Consider the following 18,629-nt stretch of genomic DNA (forward strand, 5'->3'; position numbering starts at 1 on the left):
ATGGGGGCCTAGAATAGGTATTTAAAGAAGCATTTGATTCATGAGTAGTGGACCTGTAGGAAATACTGGGTAAATGCCCTGGCCTAACTGATCTAATTTCTAGCCTCTTCAAACCCAATCCCTCCCTCCAGCCCCATTTTCCGACACTTCTCTCAAGGTCCCTAAAGATGGCTATACTATTTCACATAGATTCACTTGCTTATAAGTATTACCTCTCTCTACTTCTTACCCAGCGCTTATTCACTTACAAATCACCCCATCCTTACTATTGCCTTGGACACAAGTAACGGTGACACCTGGGAACAGAATTGTGACCAATATTAATTGAATCTTCAGGCACTGGAGGCAGTTACCACTGTTATCCCCCAATCAGTAAATAAGAGGCCTGAAAGAGACGCAGCTGCGATAGCTTAGCATCAAGAGCATCCGTGTCTCAGTTCATCCGGGAAGCAGCGCCTCAGTGCACACCGCGGGCAAAGGCCCTCAAGCCAACTGCCACCTCGTAAAGCGCGCCCTTGAGCTTGTGAGTGGCTGCCAAGGGGGCACAACCATGTTCCTAGAAGTTATTGGGATCCCTGAGCGTCCAGGCTGGGAAGAGAACCACCCACTCCTTTCCAATATGGCGGCGCGGGGGGGTCACGCGGGCTAAGGGCGGTGCCAAGAGCTCGCTGGGGCGGGGCCAACGGGTAGACTGAACGAATCGCGGGCCTGCGGTCCTTAGTGGGCGGTGCCTGAGGGCGTGGCCTCCCCGGAGCCTCCTGGGCAGAGCCTGTTCGCGGGCCACGCCCCTTAAGCCCTGGGGGCCTCGCGCGCCACTAGCGGGGCGGGGCCTTCCGCGTGACCTTTCACCCCAGCATGGCTGCGCCCGTGGGACCCGTGAAGTTCTGGAGACCCGGTAAGGCTCGGGACGGAAGCCTAGGCCGGCGCGGCGGCCCGACCTCTGGCCTAGGGGAGCCGCCCGTGGGTCTGACCCCGAGGGCTGGGAACCCGCGTTTGCGCGGTGGATGCGGGTGGACGCTGGTGGATGCTGGTGGACGCGGCCGCCCTTGGTGGTCGCGAGGGAGTCAGGGCCGCCCCCAGCCCGGGCGGAATCTCTGTGACACTGTTCGGGTCCCAGCCTCCTCGGGCTTCATGTTCCTGGTCCTGACACCCTCGGGAGATGGGGCATGCTGATGCACCCACGCGTGCCTGGCTACCGCCCCGGGCTGCATTGGGACCCCACAGGCCGTGCAGCCCCAAGGACTTAAAGCTCAAGCCGTGGTGCCAGATGCACTACCCGTGTTCAAGCTTTCCCTCCGCTTTGCCGCGGTAGGTGACCTTGGGCAGTTTGCCAGTTCCTCTGAGCATCGCTCCCCTCACATGTGCAGTGTGGGCAGTGCCGACACCTGTCCTGTGGGCGTAGAGGCAAGAGCACATTCCTGGACTTAATTGCCCCTAAAGGGAAAGTGTGTTGAGTCTTTCAGGGTAGGTCTTGCCCACTCGGAATGTTAACCACAGAGTAAACTCCCTCCGTGTTATGGGCCGTTACCCACTTGCAGGCTAGCACAAATCACTATCACGGGAAATACTTTTTTGTTTTGCCCTCACTTTCTTAATCAGGTTTTACGGAATTATGTATACTAGATTGCGCTCTTCTGTTGTCCTTCCCTTCCTTTCTTGTCAAAATACGCTAGGTGTCCTAACAAGTATCAGTTTTATTTTTCTCCTCTACCTGCACCTTTATAAAAGGTATGGGACAGACAAGGTAATATAAGGAAAGCTATTTAGTTATTTATTTTTTACTTATTTATTTGTCTTTTTGAGACAGGGTCTAGCTGTAGCCCCAGCTGACCTGGAACTCACTATGTAGACCAGGGTGGCCTTGAACTCACAGAAATCCCCGAGCCTCTGCCTCCCGGTTGCTGGGATTAAAGGTGAGTGCTATGCCACCATGCCTAGTTACTTATTTATTTTTTAAAATCTTTTTGAGATAGGTTCTCCCTATAGCCCCAGCTGGCCTGGAACTTACTCTGTAGAACAGGCTGCCCTTGATCTCAGAGATCTACCTGTTCTGCCTCTGCCTCCTGTGTGTGAGTTACTGGCTTTAAGATGCCTGACACGGAAGGATTTTAAAGGGTGTTTTAGAGTGGGTCCCTGGAATTCTGATGGTGTGCATAAGTGTTCTGGGAAATAAACTCAAGCAAAGGATGCACTTCTTTTTTAAAAAACTATATTTTGTTTCTTTAGTGAGAGTTTTATGATACAGCTTTGCAGAGCATCAGCCAGTTGACCATCCTAAGGTTTTATTTGCAGTGAAAGCTAAAATCCCATTAAGTAATTTATTTCTTCAAGAGTTTAGCAGCAGGCCTGTCATTTTATACTCTTACTGAATTTCTAATCCTATGGTCAGGAGACGGGTATGGGTGATCAGGGCCCTGCTCTCAAAATGCATTCTCTCAGTTGAATATGAAGGTAGGTGTCCTAATCATTAGAAGAGAATTTAAGCTGAGGTAGTGACGACCTCACCGGGTGTGGTGGCGCACGCCTTTGATCCCAGTACTTGGGTGGCAGAGACAGGCGGATCTCTGTGAATTTGAGGCCAGCCTGGTCTACATAGTGAGTTCCTGGCCAGCTGGGGCTACAGGGCAACCCTGTCCCAAAAAGAACAAAATGGTCTCAAGTACCAGACTGCAGTGCCTTCCCTGCCCACTACTTACTACCTTGATGACTTGTAGAGTCTGTTACTCCATCCGTAATTTGTCATAATGGGATTTTTTGAGGATTAAATGAGAATAATGTGTGAAAATCTCTTGGCACTAGGCACCATAGCTATTATAATTATATGGAAGGATAGAAGGAGGGAAAATTGAAATGTGTGAAAACACAGTAGTATACTGGAGTGAACATTGAGGGGTGAGGAAGGTTTTGTGTGTGGTGAGGTAGGGGAGTGACACTCCAGGCAAAGGGTGCAGTGTGAACAAAGGCAAAGTGGGATTTGTATCTGAAGAATACTAAAAAAAACCTCAATAATGAAATGGTATTATACAGCGGGGTATATTTTGGGGTGTGGAGGGAGAGGATGCTCGAAAGGTAGGAAGGGACCTCATTTTGAAATGTCTCAGTGGCAGGATAAATTTGGCCTTCGAGGTTGGTGAGATGGATCAGCACATGTTTGCTGTGGAAGTCTGATGACCTGAGTTCGATCCCCAGAGCCCACAAAAGGTAGATAGAGAGGACAGATTCCACAGAGTTGTCTTTTGACCTCCACATACATGCTCTAGCAATATGCCCATACACATGTGCTGGTGTGCGTGCATGTGCATGCACACACAGAGAATAATAATAAATTAAAAAAAAATAGAAGAATATGGGCTTTGCTGTTTTATGCAGGGGAATTACAGAGGTTTACTTTGGAAAGATTACCTTGGCAGTGGTGTGGCAGAAAGCACCACTCTTAAGAGAGGATGCTACTAAAATCCAGGATGGATATTGAAAACCTCAGTTCTAGCCTGGGACTGACAGGGAGCTGAGGGTGGGTGAGGTGGGGGTGTGTGTGTGGTTTAGACACTTTGAAGTTAACATGAGAGAAGGTGCAGTCAGTAGTAACTTCCTTGAGTTCTAGATTGGATGGCTGTCTAGGTAGTGGGTCTCAAAGTTTGCTGTAGAATTGAATCAAGTTGGAAAACTAAAAATATTCTGATGTCCTTTCATACCTGTGATCATTAAATCAGGAACCAGGCAGTAGTATGCTCTAAACTTTTGGGGGGCTTCTCATATACATCAAAGGTTGGGAACCGCTAACCTAGTTAAACTGCAGGTTTGAGTAGCTTCGGTAAGTTTGTATCCAGCCCTTGACTGGTCACTCATTTACAGCATCTTATCAACTAGTCACAACATCTCTGTGATGAGTGAATGCTCTTATTCTTATAGAGAAGCAAACTCAAGTTCAAGACCTGAAATGGACCATGAGAATTGCAGGTCAAGGAGGTGGTTGAAGCTGGATTTAAGGTTAGGTCTCAGAATCGTGAGCATATCCTGTAGACCAGGAGTCGCAGACTCAGAAGACTGTAGGGTTTTTAGACAGTCTAAATAAGGGAAGCTGATTAATAAAATAGTGTGTGATGGGAACTGAGGGCTTTTGCATGTACTGTATAGATGTGTATAGATAAATACTGTGTACTAAGCTTTACCTGATTGTTATGTGGGCTCAGAGTGGCCAGATTGTTTTAGACAGGATCTCCCTTCAGTTGCCCAGGCTGGCTCTCTTTCTCTTTTTTAAAATATTTATTATTTTAATTTTATGTGTATAAGTGTATTGCCTGTGTGTGAGTGCACCTGTGTCTTTCAGTGTCAGTGGGTGTCTCAGAAGAGGGTGTTGGAACCCTGGCACTGGAGTTATAGATGGTTGTTAGCCACTATGTGGGTGTTGGGGACCAAACTTGAGTCCTCTGCAAGAGCAGCCAGTGTTCTTAACTGCTAAGCCATCTCTCCGGTCTGGAGGCTGGTTCTCTTGATCCTTCTCTTAGCCTAGGTAGGTCTTATACTTATGATCCTCCCACCTCAGCCTTCTGAGTAACTGGGATTACAGTTCCATGCCCAAACTTGGCTCTCAAGAGGGAAAAATTTGGTTGATGTTTATTTATTTATCTTTTTTTTTTTTGGCCTTTTTGAGATAGGGTCTCCTGTAGCCCCAGCTGGCCTGGAACTCACTTTGTAGACCAGGCTGGCTTTGAACTCACAGCTCTCCGCCTTCCTCTGCCTCCCAAGTGCTGGGATCAAAGGCGTGCGCCACCACGCCCTGCCTTGGTTGATGTTTTAAATGAACTGAACTGTTTTGCTGGGTGAGGTGGCAGTTGCCCTTAACCCTAACTCTTAGGAAGCTGAGGCAGAAAGACGGAGAGCTCAAGACCTTGATCTTAAAGGCTATCCTGAGCTACATACATAAAACCAAATTCAACATAACCAATCTCTCTTCTCAAAACAACAAAACTATTTTGAACATGATTTCTAACCTAGTAATGTGGTGTACTAACCTTGAATGACCTGAGATTTTTCTAGAAAAATCTTCACTTTATGTATTGGCACACATGGATTAGAAGGGCCTGTCTATTTTAATTGCTCACACAACAGATAATTCTTGTTGACCTTGTGCCTTTCAAAAACGTTACTGAACAATTTTGAAGGTTTTTGACTTGACTCAGTAAGAATTGTGTTGTGCGGCTGGAGAGAGATGGTTCAGAGAGATGGTGCTGCTCATGCAGAAGACCTGAGTTCAGTTCCCAGCACCTGTGTCAGGTGGCCCAGAACTCCCTGTAACTCCAGCTCTGTCCTGGTTTGTTTCTCCATTGCTGTGACAGAACACTCTGACCACTACCAACTTGGGGAGGAAAGGCTTTATTCAGCTTACATCTCTTGGGTCATAGTTCATCTGGGAGCCCAAGGTAGGAACTCAGGGCAGGAACCTGGAAGCAGGAGCTGAAGCACAGGCCATGGAGGAATGCTGCTTACTGACTTGTTCCCCTGGCCTCTGCTCAGCCTGCTTCTTATGCAAGACAGGCCCACCTGCCCAGGGGTGGCACCACCCACAGTGGGCTGGGCCCTCCCACATCACTCAACAATCAAGAAGGCCCCACAGTCATGACCACAGGCCAGTCCAATGAAGGCAATTCCCCAGCTGAGGCTCCCTCAACCCAGGTGTGTCAGGTTGACACTAAAGCTATCCAGCACAAGCTCCAAGGGATCCAATACCTTTTTCCAAGTGTGCCCTCACAAATGCGCACATACACAAAAATAATTATGTCGTGTTGTGATTTAGCAGACATACGTAGTGGAAAGTTGTGCAAAAATACTACTGCCTTTTGGAATATTACATTTCTGTTTTCTTCCTCTCTCTTCCCTCTTTCCCCTCCTTTTCCCTGTCTTCTATTTATGGTGAAGAGTGAGCCCAGGCCCTCATGCATGATAAAGGTGTACTCTTATTGAAATCTACCCTCAGCCCCTATTTCTGTCTTCTTTAAAGAGAGTGTTGGCAAGAGCCATCATGTTAGCCTGGTATCCACTAATGGCTCACCATTTGAGAAGCTAGCTTGCAGGGATGTTGGATTAGGAAGCCTGTTATCAGCCTTGTTTTATAGATGGGGAGATGAAGGCGTTAATGGTTTGTGAAAATTACAAGATGCTACTCCCAGTTAAACACTAGCCATAAACAGAGTGGGCTGTGGGGTGTGCATTGAGGGAAAGCAGCCCTGGTGTTTTTGTTTGACTAGATGAAGTCTTTTGTAAGAAGAAAAGCTCATACTGATTGGCAGCAGCTGTTCTTGTAAAAGCTCTAGGTTAGAGACAATAGAGGGACTATTGTCTGGGGCCCTGGACAGGGCTGTGGAAGGAAGTAGGCCTTGCAGGAACAGTGTTAAAATATTCCAGATGTGAGGCTCAGAGGTGGTTCAGTGGTTAAGAGCATTGGCTGCTCTTGTAAAGGACAAAAACAGGGCAGAAGAGGATAAGGTGTTCTCTGCCATTGTTTTCTTGTTTAAGAGTTCAGAAAGTCCTATGATACAGCAGTGGTAAAAGCAGGAAGTGAAACTTGTTTCTCTCAGCACAGTCTTTGAAGGTTAGCATTTTGACAGAAACAGCATAGTAGTGGCCCACTTACCTGCCTTTCAGCAGTGTTGAACATCTGGAACACAGCCATGTTCCTGGAGTACTCAGAAAGGGGCTGGAGATCTAAAGTATTAATGGTGAACTTGGTTCTGGGAGTCCGCAGACTCCCAGCATGTTTTTCCTGGGAGGAATTTCCTATCCTTTATCAGATTGCTAAGTTGAACTGGAACCCCTAAAAATGGGAACTTGAACTGGGCATGTAGCACATGCCTGTTCTACTGCTGGGGATCCCAATGTGGATTGAGAGTTCAAAGCCAACCTTGAACCTTAAAGAGACCTTATTTCAAAAATCCGGACTACAAGTACAGCTGAATGACTAAGCTTAATATTCTTATGACAAAGCCCTCATACCTTCATATAGCATCATAGCATTGCAGAGTCTGAGTTCAGAAGACTCAGAAGATATTGGTTTGGGGCAGTTATCCCTCTAGCACTCCCAATAGGAAGCTGTGCCTGTGTCTGAATTAAAGGAGCATTTTTATTGATTTACTACACAGCACAGTCCATTGCTGAACAGCTCTGCTTTTTAGAAATATCTTCCTTATATTTGGCTGAATTCTGAACCATGTCGTTTACCTCATGTCTTATTTATTTTGTACCTTATTAGCTCTGTCCTTGGGTCACTCAGAAGAATCAGCATGAAAAGATGCGGGAGCCATTCTTTTTTTTTCATTATTTTTTTATGTGTATGCATATATTGCCCGCATATAGGTAAGTGCACCTGTGTCATGCAGTGCCCTTGGAGGCCAGAAGAGGCTGTCAGATCCCCTGAAACTGGAGTTACAGACAGTTGTTAGCTGCCATGTGGGTACTGGGATTCAAACCCTGGTCTTCTGCAAAAACAGTCAGTGTTCTTAACTGCTGAGCCATTTCTCCAGCCCCCAAAAGATGCAGGAGCCATTCTTAAAGCTGGAACCTGCTAGGCATAGTGGCACACGCCTTTAATCCCAGCACTCAGCAGGCAGAGGCAGGTGGATCTCTGTGAGTTCAAGGCTAGCCTGGTCTACATAGTGAGTTCCAGGACAGCTGGGGCTACAGGGAGACCCTGTCTCAAAAAGACCAAAAAAAAAAAAAAGCTGGAACCCATATTTCTCAGTAGGCCTTTTCCTTTTCTAGCTAAACGAATACCTTTCCTTCATCAGGTTTTAGGATGGGATGTACTTTCTCTATTTGTCACCATACCTGGGACCAGTTTGTTGCTGTCCTGAGGAGGATGCTGTGGCTGCTGGTGTTATTCTGTCTGAGGTGTTTCTGGGAGTGTTATTTCCCATGCAACTACTCCAGCTCTCTTTCAAGGGGCTGCCGTCACTGCGTCCCACTCCATCAGTGATGGGTGATTGGCTCAACCTGAGCACTGGACCTAAGTGAGGGGTGGGGAGGATGAATCCCCCATGGTCAGAGTCCCCTTCACTGTCATACACAACACACATTTGAGACTCCCAGTCCCTCTTCTGGTGCTCTTCTTTCCCTGGCACTTTCTGCCATTCCTGGACCGAGTCATATTCTCCTGGGAGGCAGTGAGTAAGAGGCAGTTAGCAAGAGGCAGCGAGCTCCATGAGGGCCGGCCTATGCTTCTCAAGGCTGGGTCTCTAGTGCTTAGAGCAGTGCCTGCCACAAGGCATTCATAGTGTGTCTTGCTTTCTCTGTCTGTCTGTCTTGCTTGGAGGACTGGCAGAGCGGCTGCGGGCTAAGCTTTCTATGTCAGCAGCCTGAGGAGAAACTACCCTAGGACCTGAAGGGAACTTGTGAAGAGTTTCAGAGGTGGAGGGGTAAGGGTGGGGAAGAAGGCCATGGCAGCCCCAGTCTTCCCCTTGTCTCAGAGCTTTGCTGTCATTCTATGGTACCAGGCTTTGCCTTTGGCTTTGGCAAATGCCTGCTGGGGATTCTTTTCTTTGTTCATGGTACCTAGCTCTGGGTGGCCAGTGGGAGCCAGCAGATCTTTCTTCTGCATTTTGACCAAAGCTTTCAGGGAAGATTTTTGTGTTCTGATGGGTTTTTTTTTCCTAGGTTTCCTAGGTTTTTTTTTTTTTTTAGTTTCTGAAACTTGAAAGTTTAATACTTTTCAGTAGTTTGAGATAAAAAGCATTTTCTTTTGTGTATTTCTGCCTTTAAAAATTGTAAACTTTACACTCCTTTTTCTGTTTATCACATGAGAACCTAAAAGCATTTCTTCTGTAGGTACAGAAGGGCCAGATGTCAGCATCTCAGAAGAGAGACAAAGTGTTGCTGAGAACTCTGGGACAACCATCATTTACAATCCCTATGCTGCCCTCTCTATAGAGCAGCAGAGGCAGAAGCTGCCAGTGTTCAAGGTATGGCAAGTCTGTGGCTGGTATTGCTAGCTTGACTCTGAAGGGACAGGGGACTGCCACTGAATAGTTCAGTAGGATTTAGTGAGCTGGGGAGACCCCATTTTAGCGTGTGAACGTGTGTGTGTGTGTGTGTGTGTGTGTGAGAGAGAGAGAGAGAGAGAGAGAGAGAGAGAGAGAGAACAGACCTTGTAAGGCTGGGAAGTCTTTAAGATTTCTCTGAGATCTTCCATATGGGAAACAGGAAGAACTGGAAAGGCACCTTTTCCTCCCTTCACTGCTTTCACTTATGGACAGTTTCAGTTACAGAAAGTGACCCAGTAGCACTTGAATCTGCATCTCCAGAGTCAATGTGTTGTTAGCACATGGCTGGCCTTTGCTTTCTTTTTCTTTTTCTTTCTTTATTTTAAAATATATTATTTTTATGATTTTCACTTTACATGTACGAGTATATTCCTGCATGTGTGTAAGTGCACCTGTGTCATGCAGTGCCCACAGAGGACAGAAGAGGACATCAGATTCCCATGGAGCTGGAGTTATGGATGGTTGTTAGCCACCATGTGGGTGCTGGGAATTGAGCCCAGATCTTCTCTAAGAGCAGCCAGTGCTCTTAACTGCTGAGCCATCTCTCCAGCCCCTGCTTTTTTTAAGGACATAACAAAGTTAACTGTGAATTGGAGATTAATTAAGAGATCTTATGCCTTAATGAGACAGTTCTGGGACTGTGGGATTACCAGACACTTGCCTGTAGGAGTGCTGATGAAATGGTCATGCTCAGTTCACTGGAGACCAAAGTAAGCAGAATCCATTTTGAGTCTTATCATTTATGTTGACCTGTGGTCCTTCAGTACCGATGGACACTGTCAATGAACCTGTTGACTGCTTCACATGGGAGGAGGTAGCTCAGAGGTGGGCTCAGATGTACTTGGCGGATACTGATTTCAGGTAGCCTCTGATGAGGGGACTGAGGTTTGAGTTTTGCCAGCCTCATGTAGTATCTTTGGAATGACCTGTGTAGGTGTAACCAGCACACATGCCTCTCTATCTTTCTCCTGACAGAACTGGGTGAAAGATACCAAGTTTTTTTCCTTTTTTTCTTTTTGTGGTGCTGAGGATTGCATCTAGGACCTCAAAGGAGCCAGGCAGGACCTCAAGCCCTGAGCTATATCCCCTAACTCTTTTTTTTATATAAATGAAAACTTGCTCACTTGTACAGTCTAGCCTTGAACTCATTCTGTAGCCCAGGCAGGCCTTGAACTTGTGATCCTTTTGCCTTAGCTGCCCAAGTATCTGGGATTACACGCTGGTGCTACGAGGGCCTGTAAGACGCTGAGTTCTTACATGTAGCTTAGACTGTTGGTCTCTTCTGTTAATATGTTCTTTTTCCAAATTGCTATGAAATAGTCGCCTTCTTAACTTAGCTAAGTTGCCTCTGTTGGAGTTTTAGATGACCCTAAACATTTGAGTCCATTAGGACCTGCTAGTGTCTGGGTTTCTTCCTCAGGTGACCAGTGCTATCCATACTATGTGACTGTTAATGAGTGGGACCCTCAGGAGATGAAATGATATGTTTACTCTTGCTTTCTCACCACTGAGGCCACCGCTTTTGCCTGGTGATGAAGCTTCTGGCCTCCAGGGTAGGCTTCAGGGCTCTACCCTGTTTTGTCATTCATGTGCTGTATGAACTTGCTTCACCACTGTGAGCTTCCATTTCCTTATCTGTGATGTGGGATTAATAGCACCGCCTTGTAGGAGTGCTGGGCATCCTGGGTGAGATACTGGGTGCAGTGTTTAGTAAGGAGCCTGACTCGCAGTAAATGCTCAAGTACAAGGGCATTCATTATTGTTTACTGAGTATTTAAATTTTGACCTTTTTTTTTGACTGTTCACCATTTTCCAAGTGTGCATAAGTTAAATGAAACATAGATAAAAGCAAGTTGAACTATATTGATAGACTCAGAAAGAAAAGAACAGGTGTAGTTATTGACATAGAGCAAAACAGAGCCCAAGAGCCGCTGAAATCTTGTAGGATGTTAAGACAGATCTAGATAAGAAAGACAGTTATTCCTTCACTCTCTTTCCTGTTTGAACTAAAAGTAAAGGTAGCTTTGAAAGTTTGTGGTAGTGCACCTTCCAGGCATAGCGAGAGTCTGGGTTTGTGCCTCAGCATCACTGCAACAACAGTAAATAGAAGCTAGGACTCAGACAGCAGGCAGCCTTTGAGATCACCCCTTTCCCCATGTGTTCCCAAGGCAGCTTCCTCAGCTACCCTCCGCAGCTGGTATCTTTCAGTCTCTGGACACTGCTGCACAAAGGTGTCTTATGCCAGGTCTCTTGTCTGAAGTTCATGCGGTCCTCACTGGCATTCTTGGGGCTTGCTGAACCTGGTGATGGCACTGTGCCTCTCCCTATTTCCACACTAGCCATCTTTCTGTCACATCTTTCCATGTCTCACTTTGGATTTCATTTACAACACTTCTGACACCCATTAGGTTGAAGCACATGAAGTTGGAGTTATTGCCTTCGATTCCAACCTGTCCAAGTCAGTTTTGTGTGCTGCTGCCCATTTTTCTACAAATGCATGCAGTCTGGCTGCCTCCTAGGTCAAGTCCAGACTTTAGGTTTGCATTTAAGGCCTCTCACAGTGGAGCACTAACTGTTCCTCTTTGAACTCAGTACAGACCAAACCTGAACATTCCACTTACCTCCAAACCACCCTCCCTGCCTTCCTCCCACCTTCCCACCAACCTACCTCAGCCTCCTGAGTGTTGGGATTATGGGTGTGTGTACCATCACACCTGGAGTCATTAGCCCTTCATAATTTCCCTCCAACAGACTGTACATGGCTTTTTTAAATCAATTTTATTTACTTTTTTTTTCAAAAAATAGTTTTTATTTAGTGTGTGTGTGTGTGTGTGTGTGTGTGTGTGTGTGTGTGTGTAGGTGTGTGTAGGACTTACGTGCATATGTGCAGCTTGTGGGAATTAGTTTTCCTCTTTTACTATGTGGGTCCCAGGGATTGAACTTGGGTCATCAGGCTTTGTGGCAAGCACTTTTACATCACGACAGCCATCTCCACAGCCTCTCCTTTGCTTTTCTTATTTGTGTTTTCCAGAATGCCTTATCTGGTTCTCTGTTTATAGCTATTTAAATCATATTTCAAGTTTTCTTTGGCTGCCCATCCAGTCATCTGTTCATCCAGTGAATTTGCCATTTACAGAATGACTGCAGAGATCAGCAGCTTTTCCTTCCCTACGCCCAACATGAAAGGCATGTCCAGGCCATTATTTGACAGTTATTAGACCACCTGCAGTATAATCTTCTTAGGGCATGTGTATACATAGAGATTCCTTGGTCCTACCCGGCCCTCCTGGTTAGAAACCTGGATGGTAGGGCCAGAATTCTCACTTTTAATGAGTGATTCCCAAAAGACTTTCACACTAAGGAAGGCCTGAGGACCTTAGATGCCAGATTCAGAAGCCATATAGAACCTGCAGTATCCCAACTCTTCCTATCCCCACTAAACACCTCGGGGTTGTTTGGGTGGTTCAGGTGTGTGCAGCTACAGATGTGCTGAGTGCTGATGGGAAGAGGGAGCCCCAGGCAGGTTTCCCAATTAGGCATTCACGGAATGCCTTCCTTCCCTTCCAGCCATCAAGGGAAGGGTGTCTGTAATTAGCCTTGCTTCAGAAGCCTTCTGAAGCTAAGTGGGTAGGACATTGGGGTTATCCGTGTGGCTTTTTACTGGCCAAGCCAGTTTCTGCTCACGCTGAATGGGTACAGGAGTCTCAGTTACCTGTGGGTACTTCATTGCGAACTTTGATTTATTTTTTTTGAGATAGGGTCTCACTATGTAGCCTAGCCTTGGCTTACCTGAAACTCACTATGTATACCAAGCTGCCTTCAAACTCACAGAGATCTGCCTGTATCCTGACTGCTAGGATTAAAAGGCGTGTACAGTCATGCCCAGCTTAATTTAGTTTTAGTTTTGTTTTTTTTTCACATGTTAATACATTTTAAAAATTTAAATTAGGGGTTTGGAGAGATGGTTCAATGGTTAAGCACAGTGGCTGCTCATACAGAGAATCCAGGTTCGAGTCCCAGCACCCACATGGTGGCTAACAACTGTCTGCAACTCTCAATTTCAGGGAATCTGACGCCCTCTTCTGGCCACCACATGCATTGCATACACATAGTTCACATATATATGCAGGCAAAACACATGAACAGAAAAGTTAATTAGGTAATGCATACGTGCTTACAAAATCCAAAGTTCTTCAGATACCTGTCCCCCATCCTTCCCCTGACTTGGATGCAGCACTGTTTACAGTTTCTTGTTTTATTTTTCCCCAAAGAGTGTCTATATGTCTCTCTCTGTTGCTCTCTTTCTCTTTACTCCTTTCTTTAAAAACGTGGTGGAGCATGCCTTTAATCCCAGCACTCGGGAGGCAGAGGCAGGCAGATCTCTGTGAGTTCAAGGCCAGCCTGGTCTTACATAGTGAGTTCCAGGACAGCTGGGGTACAAGGAGACCATGTCTCAAAAAGACCAAAAAAATTTTTTTTAAAGATTAATCCCAGCACTCGGGAGGCAGAGGCAGGCAGATCTCTGTGAGTTCAAGGCCAGCCTGGTCTACATAGTGAGTTCCAGGACAGCTGGGGTACAAGGAGACCATGTCTCAAAAAGACCAAAAAAAAAAAGCAATTACTAGGGGCCTAGGGTGATGGCTGAGTGGATAAGAGCACTTGCTTTACAAGCATGAGGCTCTGAGTTCAGATCCCAGCATCCATGTTAACAAGTTTGATATGACCCAGCATGTGCCTGGAACCCCAGTGCTCTGGGGGTGGAGACAGGACGGTCACTGGGGCTTCTGGGCTGTCTTCTGCCCAGCTTCAGGTTCAACAAGAGGCCTTGTCTGAACGGAGAACGAGGGGAATGTTAGAGCAAGACACCCAGTGTCCTTCCCTGGCATCTGCACATGTGTGTGTACACCACACACACACATCCACACCACATCCACAGGGACACACGCACACACATACAAGTACATCATTCACACTTTCTGTTCCTTGCTCTCTTTTCTTAGTATATCTTAGAGATTTGTATAGTAGTACAAATAGACATTTGTTTTTTAAACAACCGAGTTGTTCCATTATTGAGCATTTCATAACTGATTCGCCCATACTCCGTTGATGAACATTTAGGCTGTTTGAATTTTTGGCTATAATAAATAATTTTTGGATGAGAATTATTTATATACTTTTTTTTTTGATCCTGGGTGTCATGTAGCCTAGGCTGGTCTTGAACTTGCTATGAAGCTGAAGATTACCTTGAACTTGTGATCCTCCTGTCTCTAACTCCTAAGTGCTGAGATTACAGGCGTGGGATTGTCAGGCTGTGCCTATGCCTGACTTTTTATATAAACCTTTTGTGTACCTGTATATCTGTAGTATCATTACTTTTTTGGGTGGGGTGTTAAAATATTTAAATTTATTTATTTTTGATTTTTTTGTAGTATTATTTTTTATAAGTGAAAATCTTGAATCAGAGAGTGGGAATATTATGCATTCTTCAAGTATTTTGCTTGTAGCCGAGCTCATACCGACACCAGTGGCACTTGTGAGCTGGAAATACATTTTGCTAGTTCTTTTTAAAATTTACTTTCCTTTTGAAGCAGTTCATTTCACAACTTTGAAATATTTTTGTTTCGGTCTTTTGAGACAAAATAAGATTACTCATAATACCTAGTTCTTCTCTTCCAGCTTAGGAATCACATTTTATACTTGATTGAAAACTATCAGACCGTGGTGATTGTTGGAGAAACAGGATGTGGGAAGAGCACCCAGATTCCTCAGGTGAGTATGCGTTTAATAGGTGTCCTTTCGTGCAGGTTTAGTTGGGAGGACTTCATAACTTGGGGGTGCTCCTTCATATCCTCTCAGGAAATCACCTCAGATTAAAAAAAATTTTTTTGGTTTATTTATTTTTATTTTATGCGTATGAGTATGTAAGTGTACCAACTGCATGCAGTGCCTGCAGAGGCCAGAAAAGGGCATCAGCTCCCCTAGAACTGGAGTTCTGGGTGGTTGTTAGCACCATGTAGGTGCTAGGAACTGAACCTGGGACCTCCTCAAGAGAAGTGTTTGCTCTTAATTGGTGAGCCATCTCTCCAGCCCCTGTATCTCCTTTTTGAAGCGTGAATGTTTTGATACACCTTGCCTTTTCTTCACTTAATGTGCTGTTCTCTTTTCAGTTCCATAGATTCTAGTCTACATAGATGATTTATTTTATCAATCCCCAGTTGATGGAGATCTGCATTTCTAGTTTTGTATTATCACAGTAATGTAGTGAGTTAACCTGATACACATGTAGGTATACTTTTAGAATAAATACCAGTAGGTCTCGAACTATTGGGTCTAAGTGCATGTGCATTAGAATTTAATTATTTTAAGGAACTGTATCATATATATATATATATATATACACATTTTCTTTGGCTAAGAAATATATTTACACAGTAAGAAATTCAAAATGTACAGAGGAATGTTGCAAAATGAATCTCTTCAGCTTTGCTGCTGGAAATGAGGCCAGCATTAGGCTTGTTTGTGTTACTGGTCCAAATTCCTGCTGTTCCTCTTGCAGAGGGCTCGTCTCTTTTCTGCTAGCCACTCATTTCCCCTTCTCTGAGAAAGACAGTCACTGTTTTGATTTAAGCTAAGTTTGCATTATTGCCTAGGAGAATTGGAAAGACTGAGGAACTGAAGATAAACAGAGTGGGCTTTTCTCAACAGACTATTTTGGCAGATTTACATAGTATTTTTCCTTGGAAAAGTCCAAGATGCTGAAGCACTGAACACCAGTTTTGAGATGCCACAGATTAGAACTGGAACTTAGTTGCTGTTTTTTTTGCAGTGGTCTATAATCTCCCTCTCTCTCTCTTTCTTTCTTTTTCTTCTTTCTTCTTTCTTCTTTCTTTCTTTCTTTCTTTCTTTCTTTCTTTCTTTCTTTCTGTCTGTCTGTCTGTCTGTCTGTCTGTCTGTCTTTGTCCTTGTCCTTGTCCTTGTGGGGTCTTGTCCGGGAGAGCACTGCCTGCACTGCTGCCTCAGGTGCTGCCTGTGCATTTTCCTCTGGTGATTTCGTAGTCTCAGTCCTTGTCTTGTCTTTGTCTTGTCTTGTCTTTTTGGTCTTTTTGAGACAGGGTCTCTCTGTAGCCCCAGCTGGCCTGAAACTCACTATGTAGACCAGGCTGGCCTTGAACTCACAGAGATCCACCAGTCTCTGCTGGGATTAAATGTGTGTGCCACCACGCCTGGCACCTCTCTCTTACTCTCTCTTTCCCTCTTCTTGTCTTCCCCTCCCTCCCTCCTTTGCTATATACCCCAGGCTGACTTTCTAACTCATGATCCTCCTGCTTCAGCCTTCTAATTACTGGGATCAAAGGCACGAACCATCATGCCTGGCTTGAAAAAAAGCTTTTTTAAACCAAGTTTTATTAATACCATTAATGGTTCAGTTCTTATTCTATTTTTCTTTATCTAGAAGACCACATCTGGGTATTCTTTAACAGTAGACACCTGATACAGGATTAGGTTCTGGTCCTGTGACCATCCACCTTGATACTGTGGCTCTCTATGTCAGCCCTGCACCAGCTTTTGCAGTGCTTTTTAAAAAATGTGTATGTGTGTGTGTGTGTGTGTGTGTGTGTGTGTCTGTGTCTGTGTCTGTGTCTGTGTCTGTGTCTGTGAGGCCAGAAGAGGGCATCAGACCCTCTAGAGATGGAGTTCCAGAAGGTTGTGAGCCACCCAACATGAGTGCTGGGAACTAAACTCAGGTACTCTGAAAGAGCAGTGTGTACTCTACCATGACCTATCAGTCTCTCTAGCCTCCTTTGCAGCATTTGACATTTTCTTCCTGGGAGCAATTTTTTTTTTTTTTTAAGTATTTATTTTTTTTTTTTTTAAGTATTTATCTTTTTTTTTTTTTAAACATGTGTGACTATTTTGCCTGTACATATGTAAGTGTATTATGTACTTGCAGTGCCTACAGAAGCCAGAAGAGGGCATTGGATCTCCTGGAACTGGAGTTGTGGATGGTTGTTAGCTGCCATGTGGGTGCTGGGAACTGAACCCATATCCTTAGAAAAAGTAGCCAGTGCTCTTAACCTTCTCCAGCCCATCTTTCTGGCAGCAGTTTTAAGCTGCCAGTTGCATAGTATATTTTATTTTTATGGAAATTATGTGTCTTCCACATAGCACTACTGCTCAGAGAGCATCTGGGTATGTTTGCTTGAATTTGGATGGTTGAGTTGTGGTCTCTGATCAAGGCTTTGGTTTGCTGGACTTGAACTCCAGCTCTTAGATTTTTTTATTTATATTTTATGTGTATGTGTGTATTGCCTGCATGTAGGTAAGTGCACCCATGTCGTGCAATGCCCACGGAGGACAGAAGAGGCTGTCAGATCCCCTGGGACTGGAGTTATGGACAGTTGCTAGCTGCCACGTGGGTGCTGGGATTCGAACCCGGGTCTTCTGCAAGAACAGCCAGTGTTCTTAACCACTGAGCCATCTCTCCAGCCCTGTGCTCTTAAATTTTTATCTGCTTCCTTGGGCATGTGACCTCTTTGTTCCCTCATCTGTGTGCTGCTGCTGCTGTCGTCCCTGTAGGATTTGTTATAGGGTTAGTTACTTGGGGAAATGCATGGAAGGTACTCCGCAGTGTTCTGGTGCTGAGAGGCACTCAATGAACCTTAGCTTATGTTCTTGTAATTCTCATTGTGTATTTGTGTTGATTGGAGTGGTTGGCATTTTCTTGTGTCTGTAACTAATATGAGACACTTTACAGTTTTTGTAGTGAAAAACTTGTATTGTGTACATTTTGTTCCTCACAGTCATTTTTAGACTTTATTTTGTTAGTTTTAGACCAACAGTAAAGTCACAGAAATGAGCACAGTCCCTTTTGCTCCCTGTGTTACTTTTGGTGCAGTAAGGAAAAGTGGGGTGCTAATACTAGTACAGGAATCAGACTATAGGTTGAATCTAAATCCCTGTCTGTTTTCTCTACCAAGTTGCTTTTTCTGTTCCAGGATCCTAAATAGCATTTAGTGAGCTACTCTCTCTAGTCTACTCCAGGTTGTGGGAGGGCCTCCCTTCCCTCATCTTTCATGACCATGACACTTGTATAGAGTAGTACTCATTTTTGTTGTTGTTGTTGTTTGAGTGTTTTGTTTTGTTTTGAGACCCTGCAGCCCCAGCTGGCCTGGAATTTGCAATGTAGACCACGCTGGCCTTGATCTCACAGAAATCCACTTGCCTCTGCCTCCCGAGTGCTGGTATTAAAGGCAAGTATACCATCACGCCTGGCTTCTCATTCGTTTGTTAGAACGGCTCTCTATGTAGGTTTCTATTATACTCTCTCATGGTTAGAAAAAGCTTGTGCATTTTTGCAAGAATACCTCAGAAATGGTGGTGTGCAGTGTATCAAAGATTTGATCCTGTTGGTGGTGATGCCAGCCTTGGATGCCAGGTTAGGTGCCAGGTGTCACCTGTAAAGCTGCTTTCTGTCTCTTTGTAGTTGGTAAGTTTCTTGGGGTAGATAATTTCTAACTACAAACATTTTTCTCTTTAAACTTTGACCATCTAAGCTTAAGACAGATTTATTTATTTATTTATTTATTTATTTATTTA

The 18,629-nt window shown here is 44.9% G+C and overlaps 1 protein-coding gene across 1 annotated transcript in view; it reads left to right on the forward strand.

The window, feature by feature from the left end:
- Window positions 1-775: 775 nt before the first annotated feature.
- Window positions 776-18,629, forward strand: part of Dhx35 (DEAH-box helicase 35) — a 74,788-nt gene continuing 56,934 nt past the window's right edge. The window contains exons 1-3 of the mRNA XM_008849582.1: window positions 776-895; window positions 8,818-8,951; window positions 14,709-14,801. Of these exons, the coding sequence (XP_008847804.1) occupies window positions 856-895; window positions 8,818-8,951; window positions 14,709-14,801 (267 nt within the window). The 5' untranslated portion in view covers window positions 776-855. The remainder of the gene's footprint in view (window positions 896-8,817; window positions 8,952-14,708; window positions 14,802-18,629) is intronic.

The sequence above is a fragment of the Nannospalax galili genome, unplaced genomic scaffold (genome assembly GCF_000622305.1).
Source record: "Nannospalax galili isolate Female #2095 unplaced genomic scaffold, S.galili_v1.0 scaffold765, whole genome shotgun sequence".
Classification (NCBI taxonomy): Eukaryota; Metazoa; Chordata; class Mammalia; order Rodentia; family Spalacidae; genus Nannospalax; species Nannospalax galili.